Below are 25,249 nucleotides of genomic sequence, written 5' to 3' on the forward strand. Positions count from 1 at the left end.
GCCTAGGGGTGCACAATGATTAAGAAAAGAAGACTGTGCTTGCTTAAAGACTGAAATTATTACCTAATGGTAACAAGCCTGCACTAGAGAGACTATTGTGGCTTTGTTTTCATGAGAATACAGTAATTTAGTTTTTAGGAAGTGTTTTGTTTAGGAAGTGTTGAAATATATAATCACTTGAAAATTATTTACAATATGACTTCAATAATCTCAAGTTCAAGAAAAAATACACATTGTATCTTTCTATAAAAAACAAACAGTAGGAATAAAAATGCTGCAAGGTACCATCCCCTTCCCCCCCCCAGTCAGTCCATAAAACCAGAAAGGTTGGGGAACTCTGTGCTATAGCAACTTGTACTTAATTTTTTTATTGTTCAGTAACTGAAGCTTTTTTCTTCTAAAGTGTCCACACAACAATTGGGATGGTTCATGTAGAAGGATATGTTTGTTTTCTGTAAAGAGTAGTTAATGGGAATTTATTACTTCAGAAATGGCAATAGTTCAGCTAATGTTTCTTCCAATCTCCTGTTTGTCAGGGAGAACTGATTGGTACATGATATTTATGTCTGTTTTTAGTTAAGCATACGGTCACCTTTAAAACATCTTGGAAAGACTTAGAAGTGGAAAAGGTACTCCATAGAACTTAGGGCTTGTTACCATCTGGTGAAGGATATTTGGTAGGAAAACTTGGAGAAATTTCTGAAGATGACTTTAGAGTTTATAGAGGTACAATCAGTGGTGGGTTACCAATTTTTTTACTACTTGTTTGAGAGTGGTCCCACATGCGCAACACTTCTATGCATACATAGAAGCGTCCGGAGCCTCCTGGCACCGCTACTACCGATTTAGCCGATCTGGGCTGAACCGGGAGCATCCCACCTCTGGGTACAGTATGTGTTTATTAATGGCCATTTTCTAAATATTATATGTATTTAATGTCAGACATGTTGTATTTAATATTATAAGACATATAGGTCCATATGATCATCATCAACCAATGAAAGACTGTGCATGATCATTTTTCTGTACTATTGGAATATTGGAAAAAAATGACTCATGATCTTCAAAAGTGTTATTTTTTTCATCTAGGAAATCTTTAAAAAGTGCCTATGTCCTACAAAAAAGCCCCAATAACAGCAAACCTAGTTTTTACTCAAGTACAAAACAGACTTGCAAAATTTGAACTCAGAATCAGTAGCTAATTTGCTGTTTTTTTTTAGCATTTATAAATAAGTTCCCTTATACTTAAATCCCCTGCTTCCAGTCTCATTAAATCAAACTTGTAGAATATTTGGCTCTGGGACATGTAAGTAAAATTCAAATAATAGGGACTTCTAAGGCCTATCTGTGCACAAGTGAGGCCAAAGCAACTTTTTGTCAAATGTCTTAATATAACTAATGAAATTAAAGTTTCTATAAAAGGATGTACACAACACAGAATGGAGGCTTAGCTATGAGCTTTCAATCAATCTAGGAGGGTACTTGTTTTGCAAGTCAACTTGAAATTCATTCCTCCCATACCAAGAAGTATAACAGTTATGTATATATGGAATTCTTTTACTGACATCTTGCTATACCTTCCTGCCTAATATGCCCAATATAGTAATGAAAGAAAATAGGCCTGTTCACTACTTAATTGGCACTGTGGAAGCTCAGAATAGGACTTCCATTGTATGTTTTTGATTTGTTGCACCACAGTTCCTGAGATCAATATCACAGAGTGGCTTCTATCACAAGGAATGCTGAAATATTATTACCTATTATGTGACTAGAGATCTAGTGATCAAGAAAAGTAAATTAACTATTTAACTCATTTTTTTTCCTTTCGGCACAATTAATTTTTAAGGTAAAATTGTTAAAGCCAGTGCTATAAATTTCAATACCATAATTTTCCACTGTTTTTATTAATTAATTAATTAATTAATATATACAAATTAGTGCTATTGCTCACCAGTTTGGGAAAGTAAAAAAATGGTATTTGAGAAAAAATAATCTGCTATAGGTATTGGCAATGTTCAGAAAACTGGAGAATCAAGAAAATTGTAAAAAGAAATATGGCTATATACAATGAAATCAGTAGTTTTTCTTCTCTTTAAAAGAATATTTCAAAAATTAATTTCAATGTAGTTAGAAAAGCTACTACTATGAAAATGCAGTTGAGATACTTGTGCACATATTCATCCCAAGATACGTGCATTGATGGAGCCGAGGTGGCACAGTGGTTAAATGCAGCAGTGCAGGCTACTTCAGCTGATTGCAATTCTGCAGTTTGGCTGTTCAAATCTCACCGGCTCAGGGTTGACTCAGCCTTCCATCCTTCCAAAGTGGGTAAAATGAGGACCCAGATTGTTGTTGGGGGCAATATGCTGACTCTGTAAACTGCTTAGAGAGGGCTGAAAGCCCTATGAAGCGGTATATAAGTCTAACTGCTATTGCTATTGCTATTGCTATATTGCACAAGATGGCGGGCTAGAATATGACTACTTTAAAGAGGCAAAGGACAAAACCCTTTTTATATTACACTGATCTAATATAAGTACTTTTTAAACCTTTTTTTCTAAGTTCCCTGTTGATTTCAAATATGCTTTGGTTGGTTAACAGATTCTGATTTGTTGAGTAACCCCTTGGACAAGGGATGTGTCAATTGATTATAGCATCTATTTATATTTTATGCTACCCATATTAAACTGATGTCTTTCACTATTACTGCCAGTGTTGGAAAAGAATATTACAGGGTTGTTGTTTTTTTAAAGTAATGTGGCTTGCTAAATCCGGGAAATACTTAAGTGGGTTTTAAATTCAAACTGTTATTCCCTAAAATATTAGGTGGAGTTTTAGCATTAATCTTAAACAAACTGAAGATATTATTCAATGCAAAATTTATGTTAAAATAATTCAAAATATTGGAGAATCTAGTAAACATTATAAAATTATGACTATAACAATTAAGATCACCTCTTAATTATTCAGCATTTCCCCTTACGTCCCATGTAATATCACCAAAAAATTTGTATGGGGAGGAAGCACTTGAGAAATTTTATGGTACTAGACTTTATTTTGGATCTTAATCATTTGAGAATGGTTATGCAACATGTTAACTTTATATTCATAATTTAAAAAAAGGAATCACTGAATGTGCAGTTGTTTTATATTTAATCCTTTCTTCCTTGTTCCTCTTTTATAGGCCTGTTCCAGGCTCCTTATCATCACTGCTACACCTGCACAACCGTCAAAGACAGCCCATGCCTGCTTCTATGCCTGGGACCTTACCTAATCCTACAATGCCTGGATCCTCTGCTGTCTTGATGCCAGTAAGCATATTTCTTTTCTACATGTATCGTTTCAAAAATAACATACTGTAAGAGCACAATTAGCATAAATACATGAGTAATACTGCTGGATCAGCCTCCTGGTCCATCTAGGGTAGCAGTCTGTTCTTATAGTGACCAGACAAGTCTAGCACCCATTCTGTCATTAGAACTAATAAATATTGATTCCCATGAGTTAGGGCAATCCCCTTTTGAAGGGACTCAGGTTGATAGTAAGCATTTCTTATGATAGCAAATTCCAAAGTTGAATTATGTGCTATAGAAATGTGTGAATGTGTGAATGTGTATATGTATTTGTGTGTATATATGTGTTTGTGTGCAGACACATACATTTTATTCTGATTCTTCCAGAGTTCAATTTTATTGGCTCTGTTCCCTGTAGTATGTGCTTGTGTGCCTAGGTGTATACATATATACATACACATGCATGCATGCATACACACATACCATGAAATCTACCAAGATCTGCATTGCAGATATAGGAACATCTTTTTAACTTTACCTTCTGAAATAGTATTTAATTTAAGATAGGAACCTGGAGTTTTTATACCTACCAAATTTAACAATTTCATAAGGGAAAGTCTCACTTTTTAAATATTCCAGATAATTTAGATAGCATTAACCATAATTCCATGTAGTGATATTTTAGACCTACTTAACCTAAGTTATTTTTTCAAAATAAAAGATAAATTATTCAAGGTTGACTCAGCCTTGCAACCTTCCGAGGTCAGTAAAATGAGAACCCAGATTGTTGGGAACAATATGATCACTCTGGAAACTGCTTAGAGAGGGCTGTAAAGCACTGTGAAGCAGTATGTAAGTCTAAATGCTATTGTTATTGCTATTATTAAAAGTACTTCTACTTAAAAGATCAATTTATTTCAAAGTAACTACTCAATCAGATTGTTTGTGTGTGTGTGTGTGTGTGTGTGTGTGTGTGTGTGTGTGTTTTATTTCCTGTGATAAAGGCAATCAACAAAGGTAGTACCATCCTGACTGGACACAATATCATTCAGAAAATCCATCGGAAGAAAGTCTACTTCCCAGATGTAGCTTATTACCATTAATGGAACAAAACACTGAACTAGATAAGACTTTCCTATAGAATTACTCTTATGTTTATCTATAGCTTGGCTCTTGCTTATTTAAAGAAAAACAACATGCCATATGAGAATTGTAATGAAAATTACAATTCTCTCTGATCTTTAGATTTATCTTCCACATGCCAAAACTCATTTCTTCTTTCTGTTTGCTTCTCAAGATGGAAAGACAGATGTCTATGAACTCAAGTATCATGGGAATGCAAAGTCCAAACCTCAGTAATCCATGTGCTTCACCTCAAGTTGCTCCAATGCATTCAGAAGCTAAAATGGTAAGATGTTCAACACTACTTATATTGTCCTATTTAAAGCAAGGAACAAAGTGAGCATTTGATTTCTAGTTATATGATTATTTATGCTTAGGCTTCTGACTTCACAGCTTCAAATCTTGCCAGTCATTATTTTTTACAAAAACTTTAGGAATTATATATTTATCCATCACTTTATGCTGGAATATTGAAAACTGGTGAGAAAAATATTTAATGGCAGTGAGACAAAATAATATTTTTGTCTATGTCTCTGCATGTTTGTGGTACTGACTGATTTAATCTAGGCAGGTAACTGTAACATTTAATAACATCTGCATCTCCAGAACCATCTCTAACCCTAGTTATTGGAATTGATGGCATAAATTGTACTATTTTAAGATAGGAAATTCCTGATGTACATATGCACAAAGCACCAAAATGCTTTGTCTTAGATACAGAACTAAGGCTTCATCATCATGAAACCCTCCCAATGTGGTATGGATTACAACTTGTATTTTTTTTAGCTGAATGCACATTTGATAACATACCAGCACAATTGGATGGTTACATATTGGGGTGAAAGGCTGACATAGCACCTTGAATTATCATCACTGGCTTTTAAATGCTTAGAGCTGGTTTGGAAGGAGGCCAATGGGTACCTTTGAAGTTCCTGTCATGCTGCCATATGGGGTAAAGGGAAATGTTTTCCTGCCAGTACGTTTCATGCCCTGTTTGGGTAGACATGAATGGTCACATCTTTCCCTCAGTACAAATGTTGGCTAGGTAGCCAACCCAAGCTTTTTAACACCTCCGCTAAAACCACACTCTCTAAACATACCCTTGGTTGGCTCAAAGAGCATATATTGGCCAAAAGCATTGGCTATAACAGCCAAAGTAAACCTTTGGTCCCTATGTTGTGTGGTGTACAGGGATCATGATGTGCCAAAAACCAATAGCATTTGCAGCTCAGCTTATTAAATCTTAGGCAGTTGGCAAGTTGTTGTTGTGTTTTTTCTCCTGTCAAACCAAGCTATAGCAAGCCAAGCAAAATAGTTCTTGGCTAAAGAAAAGAAACACCACCCTGGCAACTCTTTTGGAGACTAAAACTTCTAGATTTACTTTGCCTTCTCTGCCTTCCCTTCTGAAGATTTGAAAAGGAAGGTATTGATGCTTACAATGAGAATATGATTGTTTAATATATGAGATTAAGAGGATTGCATTTTAATCTGAATCCATTTGTTTTGGCTTAGGGCCTAGATATATAAAGTGTTGGTTTGGTAAACCCTTCCACATCAGATAATTCCAAGAAAACAGCATATATTAGAATGCCATTAACTGTGGAGTTAATTGATTTCAACAGAAATAGCATTTAAGTCATGGTATGAGGTTATATACTTAAATTAAAATTTGGCTGCATGCTAAGATTTCCAGAATTTAATTTCTACTTTGTGGGACAGTCTGTTGTAAATTGCTTGCAAAAATGCTTGTCTTACTCACTGATAATATTTCATAAGCTGTACAACAGAAAGTTTCATTGTTTGAATTATACTGCAAATCTAATAAAAAAGATTTCTGGATTATAAATCTAGATTAAATATATTTGATTTGTTAAATTTACTATAGATATACTGTAAATCTAGCAAATTAGATTAGCTGTAAAAGCCATTGAAATCAGACACATTTACTCCTGGATGTCTGGTAAAAATAATTCAGCCACAAGGGAGATACTTAATCTACCACACTATCTCTCCACACAACAGCTACATAACATGAAGTGTGGCCCCAGGAATTATTGTTGAGCCAGATGAACAGGTTGTTAGGAAGCCTTTTATATACTTGCCTTGCTTAATTATCTGAGAGCCCTGGGAGCACAGTAAATCTTGTTACTAAGATTTTCAAGGCTGCCAAGGACATCAGTTTTTCCAGATACTTTTATGCTATCCTCCTTTCTCTAGCTGTTGGATTGCAAACTGCAGCATGCCTCTTATGTGGGTCTATTTGAAACACACAGAATATAATACTTATCAAGTAGACAATTACAAATAAAACCAAATAACTGTCTTATTCCAGCCTGCCTCCAGTGATAAGACATTGCTAGTGTAATTAGACATTTTCCAGAAATAATTTTCATGGTAGTTTCTTTTTCCAGGAGGACAGGATTTCCATTATAACATCATTCCCTAGCCATGGGACTGGAAATTAGGAATATTTTTAGGAACATTATCACATTTTCCAAAGATTTTTACAGGAGCATTTATTAGGATATTATAAAATACTTTGTAATCAGAATTAAGGATATCATTCTGAAGAATTATAGCTTTTTGGCAGATTAGGTCCTTCTCATAAAGAAATTTATTGTATATAAAAAGACATAGAAGGGGCTGCATAAAAGTTCATTAAGGGTGCAAGGAAAACAGCTATAAATTTTTGGGTTTGTAATTTATCAAATCTGTATATTGATACTCCTCTGCCAATTATATGATCAAGAAATTATTTGCTTTAAAATAATAAGAATAAAGAGATCAACACAATCAGATATATTTTAGATTAGATTAGTATAGATTTTAAATATGGGCCAGCAGTGTGCAGCAGCTGCTAAAAAAGCCAACACAGTTCTAGGCTACATAAACAGAGGGATAGGATCAAGATCACGTGTAGTGTTAATACCACTTTATAATGCCTTGGTAAGGCCACACTTGGAATTCTGCATTCAAATTTGGTCGCCATGATGTAGAAAAGATGTGGAGACTCTAGAAAGCGTGCAGAGAAGAACAACAAAGACAATTAGGGGACTGGAGACTAAAACATACAAAGAGTGATTGCAGGAACTGGGTATGTCTAGTTTAATGAAAAGAAGGACTAGGGGAGACATGATAGCAGTGTTCCAATATCTCAGGGGTTGCCACAAAGAAGATGGAGTCAAACTATTCTCCAAGGCACCTGAGGGTAGAACAAGAAGCAATGGGTGGAAACTAATCAAGGAGAGAAGCAACTTAGAACTGAGAAGAAATTTCCTGACAGTTAGAACAATTAATCAGTAGAACAGATTGCCTCCTGAAGTTGTGAATGCTCCAACACTGGAAGTCTTTAAGAAGATGTTGGATAGCCATTTGTCTGAAATGGTATAGGGCTTCCTGCCTAGGCAGGAGGTTGGACTAGAAGAGCTCCAAGGTCCCTTCCAACCCTGCTATTGTAGATTCAATTGGCAGCAGGCTTGATAAAAGGAGTAATCAGAATTTGGAGAAGGTATTTATTCATATCTTATTGTATGCTTTTGTTTAGATCCTAATGGCACCTAACATTGTAACAGAAAACAATATTATAAATCACAGTGAAATATTATCACATAACAATTAAAATTGGAATAATAAACAGATCTAGGAAAATAATAAATAAAATATAGCAGACATAACCATTGTTAGACACATTCCATGTTTTTTTTATAACATGAGGTGCTATTTAGCTTCATTCATTTTGACAACTTGCAATGCTTTTTAGATTCAACATATATATGTATGTAACAGAGCTAAGGAACCTTTGGGGACTGTTGGACATGAACAGAATGTTAATAGCATGTTATAAAAGCTTATAAAGTGCTTGTCATGAAATGTTCACTCCCACTCTGCTTTCATTTGTGATCTTTTTTGAATAGGTAAGCTTACGTATCAAGCACTGGGTTAAATTCAACCACCATTTTCACTTTGCAGTTACACATTTTGGGAGCAATGTGAAATCAGAGGCACTTTTATAAGCATGATGATGCTACACTGATTCTTGCCTTGCTGCATACCCAATAATTTTAGAGTTTGAATAATGAGGATTGTAATAATGAAATGTGGTTGATTCTTTAAATGTGGCAGTATCAAGTAGGTAGAACAAGCTGCATGGGTATCTCAATGGTGTGACAAGAATTTGAAGAAGTGTTGTGCAAGGAATCAGAGAATTTGATTTATTTAGAGTACAAACCAAAGTAAGCCTTGATTTAATAACAGGATTTATGGTGCAATCCAGATGCAATTCTGTTCCACTGAATCTAGTTCCTTTCCATATGAATGAGAATATGAATGCAGCTTCAGTTTTGTAGATAACCTGCATGCATGTACACAGAGAGAGAGAGAGAGAGGGAGAGAGGGAGAGGGAGAGAGAGAGAGAGAGAGACATGCAATTGGATAAGCTGTCTTAAAACAGCAGCTCAAAAACTGATATATAGTACAAAATTATAACTTTAATTACATCCAAAGACATAATAAAAGAATAATAACATTCCCTATTCAGCAGCTAAAACAAAGGGATTAAATTAGAGGACCACATTATACAAAAATTGCAGGATATTGAAATGAATCAGATTAATTGTTAGCAAGATTCTAAAAAACAGGGTTGCTTTACAGTAGTGTAAATTTATTTTAAAGTTACTGGTACCAGGTGCCATCACAAAAGATATTCATTGCCTTGTACTCAGGAAGGGCCTTTTTTTCTGAAGTGCTGCCTAGAAACTTGTATGGGAATTCTCAAAAAGTAAAGGAAGTATTTTCTTCATAGCTATTCACATGCAAATGTATTCAGATTTAATCCACCAAGTGATGGACTAGGACTCATTAGTCTTGGGCAGACTTCCCACAGCTCAATTCGGAATTAGTATTTAAAAGGTTTTCTGGCAAGAGTTTGGAAGAAGTCTGTTTGTTTTCAGAAATGTCTTTCATCATTTGGAATGTGGCATGTTGACATAGGCAATACAGTAGGCCTTTCTCAGTGGTGGCCCCTCTTTTATAAAATTCAGTTTTTTCCCTGAGATTCACATAGCTTTATCATTCCCAAGTTAGTTAAAAAAAACTTTCGAAAGAAATGATTTCCACTGGTTAATTGTTATCCAATGTATTCCTAGTAGTAATATAGAGAAGTATGCATGCATTAAGAAGGTTGTTTGTGTATCATTGTGGTATTATTTATCCTTATTGGTCTTCTGTCTTATGAGTGTGGTTCAGATATTTAAAAATAGGTTAGAGATTTGCTTATGTAATTTAGTTGCTGCCACATTCAATATTGAACCATATTTGAGAGCCACTTAGAATATTACTAAGTGGTTGATAATACTATTATGCAAAAATGAATGGAAAAGAGAAGTGACTCAAAAAGAGGACTAGGTCACCAACGTCTGTTTAATTATTTTGATTAGCAATAACTTTCAATAATCAACTAATGTTTTGTAGGCAATAAATAAGTTAATTGTCTAAGAGCCCCTATCTTCATTTTCACAACAATTGGTAAAATATCAATGTGGTTGCATAGAATAATGATGATACCTAGGAATCATGGGAACTTGAAGACAATTTGGAGGAGATTAATCGAGAACATGCAGTTTTGACTTAATTTAAAAAATAGGACCTTAGTTAGATTTTTATCGTAGTATATTCAGCATAAGATGGTTTGCACACTATTAGCAAAGCCATTATCTTTGGGTGTCAACACTTACATTTCAAGTTATAGAAGAAACTTTTAAGATGACCTGTCTTTATATCATATCACAGCACAGTATCCCACAGTGAAAAATTCAAATTCCAAGCCAAGTCATATTGATTTTTTTTCCGTATCACTAAACTCAACCAAGTAATCTTTACCATAACCCTATATTTATACATCACTAAATACAGATATAGTTGAAATAAAAAATGGAATTGTATATGATGTTGTAATTACCCACTCATATATTTCATTATTCTAGCAATAATTCAAATTATTATTATCCCCCCAAAATTCAAATGGAAGAAGTAATCATGTATATAGTTTCCTCTTCTTGAAAAATGGTGCAATTTTACTTGGAAATAATTCCACTGAATTGATTCAGGTTCACTAATGAGTATATTTAGATAGTCTTACAGAATCACCTTACTTAAATCATGTCCTTATTTTAGTTTATTATGTATTCAATATATTCCAGTGAAGAAATCTCCATATGTTGTTCAGTGCCAAAATTAAGCTGAATTATATTTCCAGATATTCAATGGAACTCAAATTAGGAGCTGTATGTTCTATAAAACGATTAACTCAATAAAACACAAAATACATGAAAGCAACACTGTTTTTCAACTAATAATAAGGTTGGTTATTTCAAGGAAAAAATGGGAATGGAAGGAGGAAATGGAAAAAGTTGGCAGAAAAATAGCCAGTGCCATCCTCCTTTATATACTGATGTTCTGTCAGAAGCCAGACGTATTAAAAATATTTGTGTAATTTAAAATAATTTTCACAAGTCTAGGAAAAGCTATTTTAGGCATTTAAACATTTGGAAGATCCCATTGGAATTAATGTGAAACTGAGAATATGATACTACCAAAACTTCATGTGAATACAAATGTGAGTTGAAATGAAAAAAAAAAAATCTTGTGAGTATTCAAAGCAAGCATAGGATGGTCCCATGCTTTTCCAAAAGAATGGTAGTTTTAAGAGCTTTTATTTATACATAAACTGAATACTTTTTCATTAGGCCAATTTAAAATTTTTATAATTCACATTTATTTATATTTAAAAAAACAATTACATATTTGAATTATGATTTCTATGACTCCTCTTCTGCATTGAAATATTTGGGGCACCAACTAAATTCCATAAATGCTCTTTAAAATGTTTTATTGTTTTCATAAAAAAAAGGTATGTTACTTACAATGCAGAATATGTTTATAAAATGGTATTCTGCAAATTAATTTCTATTTCTGCTTTAAGACAGAAATTCAGTACATTATAGTAGAACAAACAGTGGTCTTATATTTTTTAATAGGAAAATAAAAAAGACCCACTGCACATGTTCATGCTTTTACTTGTTTACTACACAGGATTGGATAGCTTGTATGAATCCAGGTGCTTAGAGCATCTCTGAATGTACAGCTTCCATATCCTGATAAAAGCATAGGTACCAGCACAAACCAAATGCTAAAAGAGAGCCAAATCAGGACACGTATACAATAATACTATTCAAGTCATCCTCTGCAGCAGCAGGTACCAACAAATAAGCTTCATTTTTCACCCACACACACACTTATATATGCTATACAATGGAAAGAGCAGAAGAGGATAACATTTAATGGGTTCCACCACAAAACCGCGGAGGACAAAATCGCGCTCGACGAAAGCACGCATTTGACGTCATCACAGCGCGATGAAAACATCGTGCTGTGATTGAAAAATGTAAAAATAAAGCGAAAACCTTACCCTAACCCCCCCAAACCTAACCCTAAACCTAAACCTAAACCTAACCCTTAACCTAACCCTAAATCTAACCCTAAACCTAACCGTTAACGTAACGCTAAACCTAACGTTAACCCTTAACCTAACGCTAAACGTAACCCTAACGCTCTAAACCTAACCCTAACCCTTAACCTAACCCTAACCCTAACCCTAAACCTAACCCTTACCTTTATGTGAATCGGCTTGCTTTAATTTTAATTTTATTTCAATTTTTAATTTTTTTCGTCGTGCTGTGATGACGTCACATGCGCGCTTTCATCAAGCGCAATTTTGTCCTCCGCGGTTTTGACGGGTCACGCATTTAATGATATGTAGTATAGTTATTTTAAATTACTTGAAACATGAATTGATTATGAAAATACACTATAATAAAAAATCACAATAAAATAAATAAATGGAAAGTACATTTTAATTAAAAAAAGAGAAACCATTTTCATCTAATTTTGAAATAGCAAACTTTCATGTATCATACATTTGATAAGTTTACTTAAGCATTTTTTTTAATGCTGTGTGATAATAAAATGCACTCTATGACCTTAACTCTGACCTGTCAGAGTCTTTCAATACTTTAGAAAAACTGGATTGGAATTATAGTTAGGGTATAGACATCCATATACATGTATCATTATATTTAATATTATATAATAATATTTATTATACATTGTAGATTCCCATTGAAACCAATGGAACTGAGTATTTAACTTTGTTAAGCATTACGCGCCGCCATCACAGATCAAAATGTTCAAGCATTTTATTTTAAGAGAATGTCTATCTTGGTTTCCATGGGTCCACGTTTTTGCTTTAATAAATCAAACACATTATATATCAAATACAAATTACATTTTAATGTCATATTTTGTTGTACTGTATTTAACTCTGATAATGTGTATGGCTACAATCCAAAAGAATGTACTCAAGGAACATGTTTGATAGACAGAGAGTTAGGGATAGGGATAGAGACAGAACGACAATTTATCATCTCAATTTAAATATTACGATTTATCTGTCTAATTAAAGTAATCAAAGATGCAAGATTTTTTCATTTTGTTCTTTCTTTGTGCAGCCTCAAAAAGTCAGGAGCATTGACTGAATTTGATCTTTGGCAAAGTCATAGAATTCTTTTGTATATTTAAACATTGATAACATACTCTTAATATGTTTGGTGTAAAGAAAATGTCAAGGAAGTCATGCAACTGTACCTGTGGAGTAGACTGTATAGCTCTGCTCTCTTTAGATTCATGTCCAAAAAGCAGGGTATAACTGCACAAATATAGCTTCTGTTTGCAACACTTTAAAATGTGTCTTTTCTTGGGATCAGGAAAAAATTAAATTGGAAGCACTGTACATTCATAGTAGATCACATTTCTCAAATTATTCCATTTATTGAATATATATATATATATATATATATATATATATATATATATATATATGGCATTTATATTAATATTTCACAATGATGAATACTTATTAAATGTGGCACACAGAACTCAGATCTACATTCCAATATATTCATTCAACAACCGCATACATGATTTCACATAATGTGTTACATATTATTGAATTGCATGAACTGAACCTAATCTTAAGGATGTTTTTCACCAGTTGAAAAAGTTTTTTTTTTCAAAAAAAGAAGGAAGTTTGGAAACCTCTACTTCTCAAATTTATTATGAGGATTGTAAAACTGCATATATCTATATATTTTTAAACACTGACTATCTGTATTATATATATATATATATATATATATATATATATATATATATATATATATATATATATATATATATATATATATATATTCATTATATATGTATATGTTGTATTTGTGCTGATAAATAAATAAAGGGAGACTAGTATAGATCTATTTCAAGCTATTTAGCTCTCATCAGCTAGCCATACTCTTACTGGGATTAGAACCTGTGCTGTATTGCATCTTAGGCAGATGGGTTAACCATTAAGCTACAAGGTTCTTCTCCTTATCAGTTAAGCCAGGGAGAAAGGTATATATTTAAAGTCACAACCCCTGGTATGCCCAAATAAGGGAGGAAGTTCACTACTTCCATTCTCTGTCTATCGGCTCGTCACAAGAGACTGTCCAGACAGAAACCCAATATTTTTACTGTTGCCTTTGTTACATTTGTGTTGTATTTGTGCTGATAAGTAAATAAAGGGAGACTAGTATAGATCTGTTTCAAGCTATTTAGCTCTCATCAGCTAGCTAGCTGTCGTGATGGACTCTTGTGATGAGCCGATTGACAGATGATGGAAGCAGTTAGCTTCCTCCCATAATTGGGGCTTAACAGGGGTTGTAAAAATCTAATAGATACCTTTCACCGTGGCTTTGCTGATAACGGATAAGAGCCTGTGGCCTAATGGCTAAGAAGTCTGCCTAATATGTAATATAGCCCAGGTTCAAATCCCAGTAAGGGTATGGCTAGCTGATGAGAGCTAAATAGCTTGAAATAGATCTATACTAGTCTCCCTTTATTTATTTATCAGCACAAATAAAACACACACACATACACACACACACACACACACACACACACAAATATATATATTCATATTCTAATTCTAATTCGTGATTCTTTATTTAGAAATCTAACCTAATTTGAAAGCTTCTTAAACAGTTTTCAAAGAGGAAAAAGCTCTTAATTAAATTTTAAAGAGGGGAGATAAGTCAGTCTCAAATTCATATAACTTCAAAGGTAATATGTCCATTTAATCTGTCTATCAGGGTAAATTTGATACAGAATATACAACTTTCAGTCTGGCATGGTTTTTTCCCTCTTTCCCAGATCTCTAATGTCTCCCCTCCCCAAAATGCACCCATCAGTTCAGTATTTGCCAAGTCGGACTGATTGCGTTTAAAAGAAAACATTATTTATATTACTATCCACAAAGTCAGTATGAATACAGTGGCTTCCAGGAACCCAGTATCTACGAACGTACAGTAAATTGCTTTTAACTGCAGAAGTGCTTCCAGATGGAGGATTACGTGATTGTCAGACATATTGAGGGTGAAGACAGATGTAATATAAAAAGACAAATCATAGTATTCTTTTCATTCTGACTGCAAAGCCAGCTTGGCAATTTTTGAACATGCCAGTGAATCAGTTACTGTCACCCAACTTATGATCATGATTATTTTTTGCAAGCTAACAAAGCTCTATCTAGCTTCTGCCATTGACTTAAACTTTAAGGCATGCTGAAGACTTTGTGCAACCCCTCTATAAGAGGGTTTCTTTAAGACTTTTAAAGGAAATCTCTCATAATTTTGCTAAATTGGAGAATGAAAATAGGTTGGCAGCAGGGGCAACTAGTTTTTCTTAGACTGATCACTTTTGTTACAAGACAGCCGATTGAATTGTCAGAACTGAAAAGGTCAAAATAGTGATGGCATCAATAGTACATGAGGGTTATGGGATGGCACAACAGAAGAAGCAGGAAGCAGTTCCAATTAATATGACTTTGACTTACACAGGTAGTCCTTAAATTTCAACCATTCATTTAGTGACTGCTTGAAGTTACAAAGGCACTCTGCTTTTTTCTGGTTAGTAAAGCCTACTAAGATTTTATATCTCTAATCCCTTAAATTATTTCCATAGACCTTACGTGAACTGTTCTGAATCATGTGACAATTGCTAATAGTCACAAAGTACTATGAGGTTCCCATAGTATAGGCTATATAACCAAATTACAATGGCATATATCTTCTTAATTATTTATTTATTAATCACATATAACTCCCTAGCTGGTGAAAATAACTCTAGGTAGCATACAGTAATCAACTTTCCCTTCAGATCAGGCAACATGATCATAAATGTCAATTTCAACTAATTTAGCTATAAGGAGATGATTCCATAGGAATGAATGTTCTAATATGCATTAAAATTAAACTTAAAATAGCATCAAATGAGTACCAGATCATTCAGAATACCCTATAAAATCAACGCTGGTAAATTTGTGTAGGAAGGTCTTGAATTCTGAACCAGAATTTCTGATGCTAAGAAAGGTGACTGTTAAGTGACTCACTCCCAATTTTATGATGTTTCTTGTCATGACCTTGGTTACTAAGTGAATCACACAGTTGTTAAGTCAATCCAGCTTTCCCCACTGACTTTGCTTGCCAGAAGCTAGCTAGGAAGCTGCAACCTTCATAAATAAATGCTGATTGCCAAGTACCCAGTTTTTTCATTGCATGTCCATGGTGTGGTGCAACAGTCATAAGTCACTTTTATAAGTGCCTTTGTAATTTCAAGCAGTCACTAAGTGAATGGTTAAAACTTGATTTCAGCCACCTTACCAAAATACTTGATCAATGGTAAAATGTTCTTACTAATCTAGTAAACTGTTTAATTCATTGTTAATATACATTATAGTATGATTTGTCTGGTTTTTATCTTAACGTGTTTAATTCCAGCTATTGATCTTTATGCATTTAACCATAGGTAAACAATGCATACCATATGAGAGTTAGTGGTAGACATGTTCAGATTTAACCTTTTACAGGTTGTAGATCAGATCTTCAACACTTTTCTGAATGTTTCATAAAATTTTAAATGTATTGTCTACATTGCTATAACAACTGTTTACCAGAATGATCAGATAATGGTTTTGACAGTCCTGATCTCTCCTTTGGAAAGGTTCTGAAATGTACTATTAAATGCATCAGTAAAAAAAAGGATGATATCCAACAAGAATAACAGATCCTTCAAATAAATGGTACCAATACATACTTGAGGAATAGCAACAGCAATAGCACTTAGATTTATATACCCCTTTTCATTGCTTTATAGCCCTCTCTAAGCAGTTTATAGAGTCAGCCCCCAGCAATCTGGCTCCTCATTTTAGTCACCTCAGAAGGATGGAAGGCTGAATAAAACTTGAACTTGGTGAGATTTGAACTGCCAAATTGCAGGTGGACAACAGTCAGCAGAAGTTACCTGCAGTACTGCACTCTAACCTCTGCGCCACCATAGGAATGAGTTATATTCCTCTGCAGAAATGTGCTACCCTTCCTTGTGTTGCTCTACAGTGTCTAAGGGGTTTCAGGAATCTCTCACTATAGTCAAAAGTACCAATGCTACAGAGGAAATGTAATTTTAGTGTCTACAGTATGTTATTTTAGAAAAGGAATGTATTCACTAAATTCTTTCTTTCTAGCATGTGGCAACATACTATACCAACTGTAGCATTATGATTTTAGGTTTGATAAATGGCTGCAGTTGTGGGTCATTAAAGTTAGTCTAAACTAATTCGTCTGAATCCACCTTAGGAATGCTCTGCAAGTTACACCAGCCACAAGCAGAGAGGGTTGGATACTGAAACCAGTCTGCCTGGTGTGAGAATATTAAGAGATTTGGAAAGAGGCTCAGAAGTGCTACAATATGGTCCTGTTGCAAAATGATGGTAACAGAATCAAGCAACACTTCTCAGTAGTAACTATATTACTGTTGACAGTTTTTTTCCCTCTTAGTACAGTAGAATGTTTTCCAACTTTGTTATTAGAAAAATTATCCAGGTTTCCCAAGTGTAGTTTTGCTCCAGAATGTAAGCTGGTTCAAATGGATTTCAAGTGTGTTATATAGGAAATAATCCTTATTTTGTAATCCTTGTGATTATGTTTGTAATCATTACAGTATCAGGTATATGCTTTGAAAGTCTACAGGCTGTTTTCACATTCCATCTTTGGATAAGTTAGGCTTATTAGCTGGATTCATTATTTGCAGTAGTTCATACATTTGTTAGTTAATTTGTTTTGTTTTGATCATAATGTGATATATGAACTTGCCCATGGTGATATTTATATATGAACTAAGTATTGTAATCTGACTTGGTGCACTACACCAATCTGTGTAGTCAGGTTTAGATATTACTACTATGACTTCTTTGCACTTATAGATCCTTTCAAAAATCATTGTTCTAGCAAAACAATTTATCTACTCAAATATTGGAAAATTACTTCTTTTATGCTACCAAGTCTGGCAACTCAGAAGTTTACAACAATAATCTACTTAATCAATAGAATGCAATTAAAATAAGAAGAAAAAACAGTAATGCAATGTACTACTTTACCAATTTTTGGTAATAGATATACAGGCAAGAGAGAGCATGCTAATTCAGTGTTTACCTATAAAGAGTAATTTGTGAATTATAGTTGTTCTTGATTTCAATTTTTTTAAATAGTGTTTAATCTTGTAGAATATTCATTCTACAGGGATAATTTATATATTACTGTTTGGCAGTTAATCTCCCAACATGCCTTTGCAAGGCATATGTTCCCATAGACCCAATGGGAAATGTGTATAGTAGTTGGCTAAGGGACTCAAATTTGTAAGGCTGCTGATATATCCATCAAGACTCCTGGTTTTAAAAAAAACATACCATCTAAAATATCAGTACAGGTATTCTTCAAGTTACAGTTCAATTATCAAGCGTTCAATTAATTCCCCCCAAAATGTATTTATTACCTGGTCCTAACGCTATATGCCACACCACAGTGATCATTCACTCTTAGAACTGACCATAAAGAAACTGCAACAGGTCCTCCAATCCTGCCATGCTGGGTCTCCTTAGCTAGCCTCCTGGATTACGCTTGTTCCTTCCCACTCCATTTCCATCACTTACTTTTCGAAGAGCTCCAGAGTTCCAGAAGAGACTGACCCATGTGGCAGAAAAGGCAAAGTCTTTTATTCAAATGCTAGTGGAACTGTTTTCTGGACAACTTCAAAAAGTAAGTAAGCAATGGGAATGGGTGCAGACAGCAAGTGGAATACAGGAGAGCAGGCCCATTGCCTGTAAATACCCAGAGGGGCAGGATGGGGCAGAGAAACTATGGGGTCCCCAAGCAAGCATGAGATATCTCAGTGGGTTAAGGCCTTGGGTGGCCTGTTCTAGCACTGGGTCATCACTCTGAAATACCTCATGTGCATTTAATGACCTGTGCATTCAATTAGCAAATGCATTGGTTAAAACCGGGAATTATCACATTTATTTAACATGATTCAATCAAATCAATCCTCAGATTACATATGTAATTGGTAGGCTCTATTATATTCATAATTCCAGGAAGAACTATGGGAAGAAAGGATAGGAATGTCTCTGCCACAGTCCTATAAAATTATCTCCACATCCAGGCCCAGATAGCCTCAGAAATGTACATTTATATTAATACTACTTGTAAGAAAGAGTATAAGAAATATTTGTAATACTGGAAGTAGATGAGACCCAAAGTGAACTTCTATGGCTGAGGGTTGATTTAAATTTGGCATTCCACTGCCCTAAACCAATTCTTTAACCACTATGTCCTATTGGCATTACTAGTGGCCAATATATGATTGATGGGATATACATTGTGATATGTGCTCACCCTAGATAACATACAGAAGATAAAAAAAAATCATTCAATATTCCTTAAGAAAAAGATTTGCTCAATGTATTGTAATGTTAAGCCATTTTTAAATCCTTGCTTCCTGTTTTGTTCCTGTTAAACTAAAAAAAGTTCATTGACAAGATGAAGCAAATTGAGAATGAAGTAACATTATTGTCCAGCATCAGGCAATTCTGCTAACCAAAAACCTTTCCTTTGGCAGTGGACTTATTGTGTGTATATTTGTAGCCTAGAGAAGATAAATTCAGAGTTGCTAGGAATGGTAGAACACTGAGCTTCTCAAGTTACTGAAGCATTTCATTGACATTTGGTGAAAGTGCCACATCTGGGATTGAGCTTCAGAACTGCTTTGAGAAGTTATTATCCTTCATGGGTTGCCTAAGTGACTCAAGGATGAGACTTTTGTTTCCCATATAAACATACACACTTCGTTTCCCTTCCCATCCTTGGGTTGTCTTGGAAAAGTATGCAAAAATAAAATTAACAATTGACTTCATTAAAAAAAAAGGGTAAGGTTTTGTACAGAAAGAGGGGATCCTATTGATTGGTTGTTCAATAAATCAGAATCCCACGTTTGTTTATTATGTTACAGTTCAGTTTTTTAATAGGATATTCCTGTCTTCAGGCCCAAACCGGGAACATGTTTCTCAGTCAAGATGTACGAAGCTTCTGGGATCCATTTGCTGACTTCGTACCGTAATAAATGTAATATTGGAAAGTTATAATGGTATTATAGGAGCCAAAGCCTATGTTTCATTTAAATTGTTTTATGTTTAATAATCTTCTAACATTGCACAATGTTAACACATTTACATCTGGTAACATATACTGAGAAAAAGATTGTGAAAGTACATGTTTTAATATTTAATATATTAAAGGTGATATATAGTATCACAAAAGCGAAGGTTGCCAGAATTTCTAGCCAAGATTGTCACTGTGATTAATAACTATAATTCAAGATGCTTAGTTTCACTAGATGATCACAATTAGAATTACTTTTATGTTCCACCTTTCTTCTAGAAATTCAAAATACACAAATGGAGGGCTCTTAGATGACAGAAGCAGCCTGTGAATAGTTCCTTAGACTTCAGGTAGTCCCAACATCCCATTTGCTGTGTCAAAATAACATAAATTTCTATTGCTGAAATTTGCTGTAAAAATCGAAAAGTTTCAGCAACAAGATGTTATGATCTAAAATATTTGGCAATGCCTGTTTCAGTAACATCACCTTATCACACCACAAAGCCTACCATGGTCTGCTATAATGAGTTACAACTCTCAGTTTGGAAAAGATGTTGATCCCTATTCTATCCTCAAAACAATAATACTGTGAGATAAGAGTTTGGAAAATAGTGGTGGAAGCTAACATATTAAACACTGTGATTCAGTGAAACATGGACAGGATCCCTCCACTTTCACTCTATCATAATCTAGATGCATAGCAAATTTTAATGGCAAGAATGTTCAGATAATTTAATAATGTTTGAAGAGCTCAATTCCCCATGTATTGTCAGAAAATTAAAAAAGAAACTTCTTGGGTCCAGAAAAATACTGTAAGTATTCATGGTTCTTTGATATTTTTTCATCAGTTGTCTTTCAAAATATTCCTGTTTCAAATATCCCTGATATAGGGAATATGCTACTTGGATTATATTATCATTGTTGCATTTTACAAACAGTTTGTAAGATAAGGAAGGTCTATAAAGAAGCCTTTGCTGCAGTTGCTTGTTAATCTATTTTTAAGTTGCACATTCCTTCTTTGAATAAAATATAATAGAGTTAGTTTTGCTTACAAAAATGCAAACAGAAACCTAATCCATACACTTTCCTCTGGAAGAAATATAGTACTTGAAACAAAAGCTGCATGCACTTTGCTGTTTCCCGGATAAACAACATCTTGTGTATCTGGAGATCTCTCTGGAATAATCAGTGATGTCTTGCAAGTATAACCATGTTTTAAATATCTTGTCTTAATTCAGTTTTTGTTTTGTTTTGTTTTGTTTTTACAGAAAATGTTCATATATTTCAGAACCTAGATTGTGTGTTTTATTCAGTGATGTCTTAAAAGGAACTCTTTTTGGCCCATATATTTTTCCAATTGAGTTACATAATTATTTAACTATGCATTAGAAGAATGTGCCAGATATGTTAATTATGAATTATTAAATCTTGAGTAAAGTAAGAAAATAATATATAATTGCAGGGATAGTTTAATTTAGATTAGAGCTTGCTCAGGCTTTGAATTAGACTGAGGATGCTTGCTATGTGTCTCAAAGAAATGAATTTCCTTTCTCATGCTTTTTTGTAATACATGTGAATGCTGTTAATATGCAGAAGAATTTAGGAGAAAAATCCCATTTACTGAGCAGTTAGGCAGATTTGATATTTAAATCAGGAGGTAATTTGGATGCATGTGTGGAAACACACTCAATTAATAGCTAAGGAATATTTAAGAGAAAGTCAGTCTCTTTATAAACATTGGGTGGTTTCTGAGAAAGTTTATAGAAGAGGATGTTCCCATTCTTTCTTCCTAACCACAGTTCCTTGTAACCTTCCCAAAAGAGAATTCAAAGGGATTAAAAATGCTGTATAAAACACCATGAAAATTATAAGCTATCAGACTGCTATCAGGTAACATCAAAGTCCCCAAGTGTAGAAAGGATCATAGGAGAATTCCAATAATATAAATATGCTCTGGTTTATATGTTAACTATGCATGTAAAATGTCTCTTGTTTTCTGATGGGAATAATAATAATTCTTAGATTCTTGATTAGGACTTTAATTAAGACTTAATTTAACTTAAGAGTAAGTTTCCATCAGACTGTGAACAAACTGTAGATTCACCACACATAACAACAATAAATGGTTGAAAGTAGGAAAATTGAAGAAAGAGCCATAGGGACTAATTTTAGTTACACAAGACCAAGCCTTAAGAACAATATAAAGCATACAAAGCAGGAATTGAGAAGAAACAGCAAATGCCACCTGTGCAAAGAAGCTGAAGAAACAGTAGACCACCAAGTTAGTTGTTGCAAGAAGATGGCACAGGTGGACTACAGACAATGGCGTGACAAAATAGAAAAACAGTAAATTGGAAGATCTGCAAGAAATATTTTGCCTGTAAGCAAGAACTAGTGGGACCACAACATAGATAAAGTAATAGAAAATGAAGAGGCTAACTGTTCTGCGATGGTAATATTCAAACAGGTAAGCCTCTATTATACCCCAAAACTTACAATTGTTGATAAGACCAAAAAGACTGTGTTACAATAGCTAGAGACAGAAGAATGGAAAGGAAAGAATGGGAGAAAAATCACAAATATAAAAACATGCAATTACAATGGTAGCAAAAAAAAGTAAAATAAAAGAAAGATAGTATCAATACTAGGCATGCTGGGTGCAATCCTGTAATATTTGAAACATAACTTGAAAATCATCGGCATTTAACAAAATCACCAACAGTCAATTGTAAATGTCATCATCGGAATCAGTGGTGGGTTTCAAAATTGTTCAAACCTACTCTGTGGGTGTGGCCTCCTTTGTGGGAGTGGCTTGCCGCCCATATGATTGAATGGGAGCGGCTTGCCGCCCATGTGACCGGATATGAAGATGCCGAAGACACTTGTCAGAACCACCTTAAATTACCTCACACACAGCACTGGCATGCATAAGAATATGATGTAAACCTGTTTTTTAAAAGGCATCTTTGGTTTGCGTTAAAACAACTTCAACACACGCAATGTACTCATTGCACCACAAATGCAGTACTCATCCTTATCTTTCACAGAGGCACTGAATTTTATAAATATGAGCATGATAGTGTAGAATAATCATATCCAAGGACCAGTGGTGGGTTTCAAAATTTTTTGGAACCTCTTCTGTAGGTGTGGCCTGCTTTCCAAGTCCACTGATGGAACCTCTTCTAACCGGTTCGGTAGATTTGACGAACCGGTTCTACCAAATAGGTGCGAACTGGTAGGAACCCACCTCTGATCAGAATATCATCTCCTGATGATATCGCTAAAACAGGAGTTCCCAAACTTGTCAACTTTAAGATTTCTGGACTTCAATTCCAAGAATTCACCAGCCCGCTGGTTGGTTGAGTTGAAGTCTGTAAGTCTTAAAGTTGACAACTTTGGAGACCCCTGATCTAAAACTATCAAAGAACAATCTGTGTATCCCAGGTTTTGTAAAGAACCTGATAGGTGGATAAAAATGCCCAATGCAGTCTAAACATCTGCTTGACTATGCAAGAAACCATAATAATATATTAAATTTATGCATGCCACCTGATTCTCAGCAAGTCTGCATGGTGGTTGTTACAAATATGAAAAGTTAGCATACAAAAGAGTTCTTGGGATCACTTTAAAACTTCCAAAATATTCAAAATCATAAAATTTTAATGTGATTTAGATAAGCATAAATATTGCTTTATCTAGAACAAGGGGGATAGAAATTTCATCCTTAAATAAAACATAGGAATGGGGAAGTTCAGTTTCCAATTTATTAAAGGATAACATGACATTTTACCACACTTTTCAGCAAAACAAAATATATTTTTATGAAAAAAAGATTCCTTCCTCTCACAAAAAATAAATTAATTCATTATTGCATGAAACGTTTCTACTATTAACTCATTGCTCAGTGAAAGAAACAGTGAACTGTTCCTATGATTTCTCATATTTATAATACTATCAGAGAAACTAAATCCCACCATTGTATAAATAATTTCTATTTGTCTTTGAACTTAAAAGTATTTGTAGGTTTATAAATCTGTTACAATTATCATTTATAGTAAATTTTAAACAATTACAATTTTCGTAACTTGCCTAGTGTTTTCTGCAGACTATTTATAATAAGCATACCCGTAATTGAAAAAGGGTTGTGGCCAAAAGTATTACTCCTTTAATCCATATTAACATATTAGTAATAAATATTATAATAAAATCTATACCTGTAGAAAACATTGTAAGGTTTGCACCATATTATATTTTCTAGCGTATTATATTTATACTATTATTATCAGTTTTAACAGTAAAAAGTATGAACCTACAAACTGCCTAGAGTAATAGGCACTCAGGAAGTGGGATCCTTCTTTAGAAGTGGGATCAAGAGCAGGTCTTTATGGATTGTGATAAAACTAAGTCATTTAGTTAACACAGGGGCTGTTTTGTTTTATTTTCTGAATAAAGGAAGATTCTGACTCTAGGTACTCTGCTGGGGGAAAGTTATGAAAGAATAAGACTTTATCCCAGGATATAAGAGTAAAATAATTGGATTGTACATTATATACTACATTTTAAGTCAGGTGTCTGGGATTCGGAGAACATTTGAGTAGGAACACCTGCAATCTTTTGGAACCCTCCCTAATGAAGATTCTGGTTCCCTGTACATGCCCTCTCCTCTATTCTCCCTAACCATTGAACATCACTGGTCAACTTGAACCAAGTGTGTTGGGATGCATCTGCCCTTGAGGGGTAAATGTTTGGCTCTAATCTGACAGCAGATCCTAGTCCTATCCAGATTTTTTTTTCCTTTTGGACATTTCTATGAATTGAGCATAATAGTGAGTTTAAGGATGATGAGGACACACAATATTTGTGAAGTCCTTCATATTTTTATGATTATTGTATTTGTTATCAGGCACATCCTGTAAGAAGTCATTGAGAATGAATACACTGACTTACGGCTATATACTAGGAAGTTTGCTATGTAGGGTTTTTGTTTTTCAAAAATCAGCTCTTTGTTTTTAAATTGAAAGCTAATTGAAACAGTATTTCTAATTAAATCAATTCATTCTTTATTTAAGAAAACTTCCCCAGTTATTGTGTGTTTATTGGGTTGCTAGGGGTACCTAATGAAGTATGAATTGAAGTGTTTAATGTGAATGCCAGATTTTTTTGAGGATAAATGGTTCTAACATGTCTGGAATGGTA

At 34.1% G+C, this 25,249-nt stretch overlaps 1 protein-coding gene across 7 annotated transcripts in view; it reads left to right on the top strand.

The window, feature by feature from the left end:
• CREB5 (cAMP responsive element binding protein 5) overlaps positions 1 to 25,249 on the top strand; it is a 270,328-nt gene that overhangs the window by 202,435 nt on the left and 42,644 nt on the right. For all 7 annotated transcript variants that reach the window (XR_004256939.1, XM_032236840.1, XM_032236845.1 and 4 more), the window contains 2 exons: positions 3,185 to 3,311; positions 4,591 to 4,701. Coding sequence is in view for 6 of the 7 variants with exons in the window: in XM_032236840.1 (XP_032092731.1) it covers positions 3,185 to 3,311; positions 4,591 to 4,701 (238 nt within the window). In the remaining variant the exon portion in view is untranslated. The remainder of the gene's footprint in view (positions 1 to 3,184; positions 3,312 to 4,590; positions 4,702 to 25,249) is intronic.

The sequence above is a fragment of the Thamnophis elegans genome, chromosome Z (genome assembly GCF_009769535.1).
Source record: "Thamnophis elegans isolate rThaEle1 chromosome Z, rThaEle1.pri, whole genome shotgun sequence".
NCBI lineage: Eukaryota > Metazoa > Chordata > Lepidosauria > Squamata > Colubridae > Thamnophis > Thamnophis elegans.